The sequence below is a fragment of the Spermophilus citellus genome (assembly GCF_964194105.1).
Source record: "Spermophilus citellus genome assembly, chromosome: 11".
NCBI lineage: Eukaryota > Metazoa > Chordata > Mammalia > Rodentia > Sciuridae > Spermophilus > Spermophilus citellus.
In genome coordinates this window covers 128487049-128496720 of record NC_138192.1, presented here as the reverse complement: position 1 = coordinate 128496720, position 9672 = coordinate 128487049, and the positions used below count along the sequence as shown (strand labels likewise).

Here is a 9672-nt window from a genome sequence, read left to right as displayed (position 1 = left end):
TTTGAAAGCAAATCCAACAATTAAACATCCCTAAGGCAACAAAGAGATTACATCTCATAATCTTACTTTCAAAGGGAAACAGGTTACAGCTGTCTAGAATAATTTTGAAAAAAAAAGCTCTCATTCTATTCCGAATTACTGTCAGTTAAAGGAGAGGGGAAAACAAAGGTATAGGAAAAAGACAAAAAGAAAGAAAGAAAAGTTGAAGCATCCAGAATGTAAATACAAAGATACTGAAGCAGGAAAGAACGTGGTGAATATGTATCAAATTTATATAAAACTGTGAATAAAAGGGCTGAGGATGTTACTCAGTGGTAGAACCTAGCATGATTGAACCCAAGGCCCCATGCCTAGCATCCATGGGGCCTTGGGTTCAATCACTAACATGGCAAATTAAAAAAACTGAGAATGGGAATATTGTAAAGATGAATCCTGCATTCAGTGCAAGTGGCTGATTGCTAAAGTTGCTTCAAATTATAAGGGACAAGATGATGCAAAATGTTTATATTTAAGGAATCTGTGTGGTCTAAAAAAATTTCTGCACCAAGAATCTCTTACTCATCTTGCAAGATCTATTTATATCTCAAAGCATATAAATATATACATTGAGAAATAATTAATTTCAAATTATAACAAACTAAATAATAACAAGGGACTTTCAACATTAATTTTAAGAAATGTCCATTTCAGATTATCAACTTGTTCACCAATAGAGCAACTTAATAAGTACATAAAGACCAGTGTTACTTTTGATTTCTTTCTTCATTTTCCTTTCCAATGTTCAGTTAAAATAATTTAGACTTCATTCATTTCCAAATGAGGTTCAGTTAATGCTAAGCACAATATTGTACAAAGAGTTACTATAATAAAAAAAAGTGCTGACCACACTGATAATAATGGGGCCAATCACTTACATATTAGGTGTTCACTTAAGATCATTTATTTTGATAAAAATTACACTCATTTTAACTTAACAAGAACAGGTCTGTTTTTTACTTCTAACATAATCATAATGAATGAATAATAATACACAACTACAGAAATAGAGAAAATACTGCAACCCCATGGACTGTCTTATGAATAAAGGAGACATGAGAATTTTACACAAAGAAAATTTCATCATAGTTTAATGAAGCATGAATAAAATGTTTACTAAGAAGTTTTCAGTATTGCTAGCCAATAAACATATCTGAAAGAAGTCCAAAAAATATTAAGGTAAAATCCTTAAAACATGGTACAAGGCCAAATGTCTGAAAAGTCATTTTCAAAAGTGATAATGGGGAATAAAAGATAGAATAAAAGACAAGAAATAAAAGATAAAAACCAAAGAAAGTAAATGATGGCACATCAAAAAACATGTAGTAGCCTTAGAATATAGGACAGACAATTCCTAAATGTTGAAGTTAATGAAGAAATTTGAGAATAAAAATGTTCTATCAGAGGAAGATAGGACTCTGCCTGAAAGGCACAGTGGACAAAACCCAGATCTACCATGAAACTATTCAGAATCTCAGTTCTATCATTAGTCCATGATAATGGAAACTATTTTGGAATTCAACTTCCTTATGCTTTTTAAAAAAGCAGAATATTTATTAATTTTTAAGTTTCTTCCATCTTTAAAAGTCTTTACTCTTAGGAAAATGGTACTAAACTACAATTTAAAGAACTTGATTTTAGCTCCAGTCCTTAAATTGTTGAATATATTTACTTTTCTTCATCTTTAAGTTTTAGACAAGATCATCTTTAAATCATTTCCAGTTTCTACTTCTTGAGAGTGAGTTTGGAATCTAGCAGGGGAATGTAGCTACTCATATACCCTTGACTCATGAATGAGGACCCATTCCATGGGGAAAGCTGTCCTCTTTGACAGCATGCAGCTTTGGGAGGAATGCATAAGGAGCTGTGTGGGAGGAAGGGAACACCCATGTCATCAGCCAGATCTACCCTGGTGATCAATGGGGTGACAGATGTCATAGCTAGAATGTCCTCACGTCTCCTAGCCCCTATTTCTTAAAGAACCATATTATGAAAAGATAACTCAGAAAGGTCCCTTCAAAGTAGCACATTAATTAACAATTCATCAGCTGGATCTCACTATCCTAGTACTTAGTAGAAAGTGTGGCAAAGCCTAAGAACAGCTCATAGGAGACATCTGCTGCCAAAACTGGGAATTCAGTACATGTGTGAGCTACAGGAAATAAAAGAGCAGAAATAAATTTTGATAATTTGAGAGAAGCACTGTTGAGTTAAAAGGGAAAAAGTGTTTCATTAAGCCAATCAATTTCTCAAGTACCAAAATACATATAGTAGGTCACTAATTATACTGATGTAAAATATAAAAGGCATGCGTGCGGCCCGGGTTCGATCCTCAGCACCACTTACAAACAAAAGATGTTGTGTCCGCGGAGAACTAAAAAAAATAAATATTAAAAAATTCTCTCTCTCTCTTTAAAAAACAAAACAAAACAAACAAAAAAAAAAAAAAAACAAGGGCTGGAATTGTGGCTCAGTGGTAGAGTGCTCACCTACCACGTGCGCAACCCTGGGTTCGATCCTCAGCACCACATAAAAATAAATAAAGGTATTAAAAAAAAATGCCATTCTTGATGGCAATGACAAACCATGTTTTTGTTTTTATTTTTCAACTGTGTCTAGACCTAACAAGAATAGGGAAAGGTTGCGATCAAAGCCTGGCTGGTTGGCGTGACAAAGATCGCAGGAAGGAAATAAAACTATCTTCTATTTTTTTTTTAAATATTTATTTTTTTTTTAGTTCTCAGCGGACACAACATCTTTGTTGGTATGTGGTGCTGAGGATCGAACCCGGGCCGCACGCATGCCAGGCGAGCGCGCTACCGCCTGAGCCACATTCCCAGCCCCAAAACTATCTTCTATTTTGCTTACATCTTTTCTCTTAAGAAAATGATTTTAAAAGATAAAAAAGACTCATCAAAATGCAAAACAAATGAAGAGACTGGCTGCCTTAGATTTTAAATCCAAAGTTAAATAAATTAGTTCCCTGAAATAAAATAGATTTGTAGATGTAATTATGAAATTCTACTAGCAAATGTACCAAAGACCTGTAAGTGGCTAATATTCCAATGTTCAAAAACAGAAAATGAGGAATTCAAGAAATTAAAAGTGTAAAGTCTGTTGTAGATCTTTTTTTTAAAAAAAAAAATTATTTTTAGTTATAGGTGGACACAATATCTTTATTTTATTTTTATGTGGTGCTAAGGATCGAACCCATTACTTCATGCATGCTAGGTGAGCACTCTACCTCTGAGCCACAACCCCAGCCCTGTTGTAGATCTTTTAAAAGAAAAAAAAAAGCAGAATAGCTTAATATATATATATATATAGGTTTTGTCAGATATTACAAAAGGCATCAGTGAACATCTGACACTTCCATGAAAAGTGTCACATAAGAAAATCATACCAAACTAATCACATATGCTATTGTAGAAGTACCAGAACTAGTAGATCTAGGTGAATGTTAACGTTGATAGGGTTCAGTGAATGTTCTCTAGTGTCTCCGAGAATAATAAATAGCACAGCAAAAAGACTAGCAGTCAGTTGAACAATCTCACTGTAAAAAAACTGGTGTAATATAACGCCTATTAGCATGTTATAGGGACCTTTATTTTTTTTTTATTTCTTTTTTTTTAAAGAGAGAGAGAGAGAATTTTTTATTTTATTTTATTTTTTTAGTTATTGGCGAACACAACATCTTTGTTTGTATGTGGTGCTGAGGATCGAACCCGGGCCGCACGCATGCCAGACGGGCGCGCTACCACTTGAGCCACATCCCCAGCCCCTGGACCTTTATTTTGCTCTGTGTTTTTGTTTTGCTTTTTTGGGAGTTTTCTGGGCTTCAAGCATGCTGAACATGCATTCTACCACTGGACTATATTCCCAGTCATGTTTTTGCTCTGTTTTACTTGACATCTTTATCCACAACAGAAAGAAAATATTTTACAGCTTGCAGTGAATGGATAACTACCTATCTGGGATATTATGGAGAGGATCCTGTAACTATCCTGTAATCCCAGTGGATTTTCAAGTATATAAATGTTGAATTACACTACATCTTTACAACAAAGCTTCACACCCAGGGAACCTGGGGAAGAAAGTGTCTTCTAGAGAGTAAAAGGATATGAGACACCTGATTCATCTGACATGTATCTTGGGAACGAATTTTATTGTGCAATTTCTTTTTTAACCTTCTTTCACTGTATTTTAACATATTTTACTAAAAGAAGAATTGTTATTTGAGATGGGAGCTAAGTAGAAAGTAATGAAATCTATTGGAAGAAGTACTACCACATGTATCACCACCAATACTACCACAGTTACTGCTCAAGTTACCACTACTAACATGTTTAGGTAATCCAACTAGTGCCATACACAGTTCTAAAAGCATTAAGCATATTAATTTAACTGTCAGAAAAAATTAGTCTCCATTATGTATTATTATACCCCTTTTACAGATGAAGAAACTGGGGCTCAAAGAAGTTGAGTAACTTGCCCAAGACTCAACCCAAGCAGAATGATTTAGAATGTGCCTTCTTAAATACAACCATACTATATTGTCAAGGGTATCTTCATATCTGCAAGCCCAAAATAATATTTATGAACTGCAAAGTTTTCACGTTTTTGAATTTAAGCAAGGTCTTTTATATTCTACTGTCCTTAAATATCTTTAAGAACTTTATAAACTCGAGTACAGGTAGCATTCCTAGCTGAATTACTAATACACACAAAAGTATACTGGAGCTGTTGTTTGGAATTAAATAGTTGAGCAAAATGTTATTAAAAAATGAACAGAATGAATTGCTTTACTTCTTATCAATTAGTTTCTCAAAACCCATGACATTCTTTGTTCTTTTTTAAATGAACAGTAATAAAACAAATGAAATATACAGAATCAGAAATTAGAAATTATTACCTGAATAGAATGAACCCAAGTGATTCCACTGCTGCCCTCCTGACATCGTCATTAACATCGCTTACCTAGGGGAAGAGTTGAAAGATTATATTATACCATGCATTCTATCCTTAGATGAAACTGATGAGTGGGTCACATTGTTTAAGTATAATGTTCCTTCATTAGAATGCTTTCTCTCTATTGTATATATCAAACATCATGTTGTATACTTTTGATATACATGGTAAATAAAATTTTAAAACGATGACACATGTATGTAAAAAGTCTTTCCCTGATGTAGAAAAAAAAAAATCATCTCGAAATTCTATTTCAAGAATTACAAGCCTTTAAAGCCTGGTGAAGTTTGGGATTCAAGGCAACTTCTTAAAACTATTTCAGCTGCATCATACCATTCCTTCAATATTTTTTCCAAAGAAGTATGTCCCAAGTTTAAATTACTCCTTAATATTGTAGGATGTGAATCTCTTTGGAAAGAAGGGATTAATTAAAAGTTCTACATCTTTCTGCATGGGAAGGTGACCTTGGGTTTACCTTCTTACACCAGGATGATGACGGAAACCAAGTAAGTTAACACACATGGAATGTGGACTGTGTGACCAGGCAATACTATTTATTCTTGATAAACTACACCTGTATTGAGAAGACTACAGATGATGCCTATTGGAAAAAATGAGCATGGGCTTTCCTGTACAATGCGTCTTTTGTAACTGAGCATGTCCCTAAGGGGTACTTGGAAGCTAACTTCATGGGCTACAAAAAGAAATGGTTCCTTGTTGATCATTAGATTCCCTATTTAGGATGACTGCATTTTTACATGGTCTTGTTTATAAACGAGGGTGCCCCTTAAAGTGAGATTTCAGAAATTGCACTCAATTGGCTTTAAAGACTTCCATTCCTACTGGTATTATTCTTCTTTCTCATCTCCTTCTGAAAACCTACATGAACCTAATATTGGGTTATGGTCTACTGTGTAATGAAAAAGAATTCCAACTTAAAACTTACTACTGGTAGTCATGTGGTATTTGTGCTGCTGTCATCTAAATACATACTATCCACCTGAAAACTTTCCCTTTTGCCCCATTTCCAAGAAAGGACAAAATACTTACAGCAACATGCAGTAGGCGTCGAATAGCTTTGTTGTTACCAGAGCCACAATAAGCCATGGCGACAGTATACATTCCAGACCTTCGAAGAATTGGGTCCTAAGAAAGAATAATTCAACACTAATCGTCAACTTAGCACAATACTGTTAGGCATGGTGGCATACCTGTGTAGTCCCAGCTACTTCAGAGGCTAAGGTGGGAGGATCCCTTGAGCAAGAGTTGAAGGCCAGCCTGGGCAACATAGTGGGACCCAATCCCCCCAAACCAAAACCAAACCAAACTCAAATGAACAAAACAAAACAGGAATTGCTACAGTTAATAGGCATAGAGGCATCCACCAAGTAAACTGGTTTCAGATAAGAAAAATGAACACAAAGAGAATTGTGGTTATTAATTTTCCAAATGAATGAGGAAATAAAAGATCTGCTCAACATGTCTATCCCACCCCACACTTTCTAGGAAGTATAAACGTAAGTCAATATTAACACCCACAATCTTGGGATATTCAATTCCCAATTATCAAACACACAAAAAAGAAGCTGACTTCTAATTCCTTATTGTAACGTTCACTTTTACCTCATTATGTAATTCCTGGGTACTGAGCACTCAAAGAAATATGGCACTAAGGACTGGGGTTGTTGCTCAGTGAAAGAGCACTTGCCCTTGCATGTGTGAGGCACTGGGTTCGATTCTCAGTACCACATACAAATAAATAAAAGTCCATCAACTTAAAAAAATAAAAAAATGGGGCTGGGGATGTGGCTCAAGCGGTAGCGGGCTCGCCTGGCATGCGTGCGACCCGGGTTCGATCCTCAGCACCACATACCAACAAAGATGTTGTGTCCGCCGAGAACTAAAAAATAAATATTAAAAATTCTCTCTCTCTCTCTCTCTATATATATATATATAAAAAAAAAAAAAAGAAAGAAAGAAAGAAAGAAATATGGCACCCGCTCAAAAAAACACAGAGTCTGGTGGATGAACAAATTAACAATAATTTTATAAAACAGTGGTTGTTTTTATCAGATTTTTAGAGAACGCTACCATTTATCAGTGACTACCTATCATATACAGCACATTGTAAAAACAGGAAAAACCTTACCACAATAAATAGAGAGTGTTATTGTTTTCTGATGAAAGAATAATGAAGTATCTTATTAAAAATATATATCATTCTAAAAATATTTTTCTAAAAGAAATCAAATTCCTAAATAACTTTTCTAGATTAACTTATCTGAGTTATCACTGTTTTGAAGCCATGGCTAAATTTAAGATCCTCAAATTACTCCCATTCAACTTAAATTTTATTAGAACTAATATACCCTGCAAGTTTTATGGGCAAATAAATCCACTGGACGTAATGAGAGAGGGCAAGTGAGAAGAGGATAAACAGGACCTCACCTTATCACGACACAGAGATTCAATGAGAGCATCAGCCTCTTCCATCCTCCCATACATCACTAATGCAATGCCAACTGCAAGACCACGTAGAATCTTCTCATGCTGAGTTTCTTGTGCATATCCAACCATGTCCTCAATAGCCTGGGCATTTTTAGAGCCCAACATAACCAAACCTAGAGCCAGCCCAGCTGCTTCTCCTAGAGAATAAAGAGTAAAATATTAAAAAGCAAGAGTAACGTTTACAAAGTCAATAAAATACATCCAATAGAAAGTTGCACCAATTGCATCAATGATCAAAAACATCCATTAAGCACTGTTTTTCAAAACATCTGATAAAAAGAAAAATACTATATGTGAAAATATATTCAAATATTTATAGCTGTTTTCCTTTTGAGCCTTGACAGAATGCACCATCAAATTCTACAATAACTCCAAAGAAGACATATATGGCAATTTATGGCATTTTTCCTATACTGTCACCAAACAACAGAATATCCTCATGATATAAGGATACCAATCTAATAACTTCCTATTTGAAAAAGTTCTACAAGGACACACAGGCTATACCATTTTAGAAAGCCTATGTACCACAAAACATAGCTTATAAGATAAATCTGACAAATGGGGCAAAATCTACTCTCCAAGTAGAGTATCTATTTGATTTTTTAAGAGGCTATGACAAAATGGGGGGAAAAAATCCACAATTACATTAATTCCAAAGTTTGTTGTCTTTAGAAAACAAATGCTTACCTGTCACAGCATCATCTTGATAAAGGTTTGTTTTTAGTAAATCATACACATCCTGGCGTGCAGTTCCCATGGCAGCCAAGCCAAGACCCAGACTGCCTCCATGTCTAACGATCTAGGGAAAAAATGTTAGCTTCATTGATTTGTAACACTGTACTTAAAATCCAAGCTTTTATACTTAAAATCCAAGCTTTTATTCTAACTCCAGAATCATTTTGGGGACATTAAATATGTAGAAGTTGGCTCATTGAGAATGATCAAATAATGTGATAATCAGAAGGCCAGTGGTAACCTGAGCAATTTCAGTTTGAACGAATGATGCTTGCTGAAGCAATAGAAGAGTTGGGAAATGAATGGGAGGAAAAAAAGTGAACAGAGAGACCACAACTCTCTTTCAATAAATTTATAGAAGGAGAGGAAAACTGAACAATAACCAAGAGGGAGATGCAAGTGTCAGGGAGAGGTTTTTGGAGGAATAAGTAAGACCTAAGTATGCTTGTGATCTGAGGGGAAGGAGGCAGGAGGAGGAGCTAGAGAAGATACCTAAAACCATGGTTGTGAATAAAGTGGGAGAAAAAGGGGCCAGAGGACAAAAGTTGGTCTTAAAAATTTTAAAAAGGAGACTTTAGTAATCATGTCAATTTTGAATGTACAATATTCTTTTACTGGTGCCAGCATGCCAACCATGTCTTGGGAATATATTCCTTGACTACTTAGTCTTGGTGGGGACTGTCATTTAGGAAGCTCCTACCTAAACTTCACAAAAGTATGAGCTCTGATCCAAGCTAGCCCAATAGAATGTCTCTTTTCTGGAATTTTATAATTCAAAGGCAAAAAATGTTTCAAATTCATTCATCCTAACAATAGGGCCCTGAAGAGATGACTCTGTTAGATCCCGTTACAAAGACCTCCAAAGGTGCCTGACTCTTAACCTTTGTGGGAACTGGTTCATCAGCTTTTCCATTAGTTATACAAGCAACTTCTGACAAACTCCCTGTTTAAGTCAGTCAGAAGAGGTTTCTATAACTTTCTATTGCTATTGGATTTTGATAACCATAAACATATCTGATACTAGAGGAAGTGAGGTAAAGGCACATCAATGCACACAAGATTTGTAGAGAAGGGGCCTAGGAGCTGAGATAGACCATCCTATTGGCTCCATCTTTTCACTAAAGTGTGAGGATAAGGTGTTCTGGCTTACTTAGCCACTTTCCTGATAGCTTTCTAAAAAGAGCTTTCTTGAACATAAAAGCTAAAGTCTAAAATCTAAAATCCTATTTCAGGGTTCTATAAGATAACAATAGGGCTATTTAGTTTTTCCAAAGAAATTACAGTAAAAAAATTATCAAAATCAAAACAAGCAAGAATTCTAATTTCTTTGAGAGCATATGTAATTGGCGGGGGGGGGGGGGGGTGGTAGGTTTCTATAAAATGATAATGTTAAAAAAATGACAATGTTAAGATTCTAAGATC

General features: G+C 35.1%; 1 protein-coding gene across 2 annotated transcripts in view; it reads right to left on the bottom strand.

Annotated features, from left to right (window-relative positions):
- PSMD1 (proteasome 26S subunit, non-ATPase 1) overlaps positions 1-9672 on the bottom strand; it is a 92283-nt gene that overhangs the window by 59492 nt on the left and 23119 nt on the right. For both annotated transcript variants that reach the window (XR_014017945.1, XM_081260572.1), the window contains exons 13-16: positions 8203-8314; positions 7453-7649; positions 6055-6150; positions 4949-5013 (exon numbers count right to left, since the gene is read on the bottom strand). Coding sequence is in view for 1 of the 2 variants with exons in the window: in XM_081260572.1 (XP_081116698.1) it covers positions 4949-5013; positions 6055-6150; positions 7453-7649; positions 8203-8314 (470 nt within the window). In the remaining variant the exon portion in view is untranslated. The remainder of the gene's footprint in view (positions 1-4948; positions 5014-6054; positions 6151-7452; positions 7650-8202; positions 8315-9672) is intronic.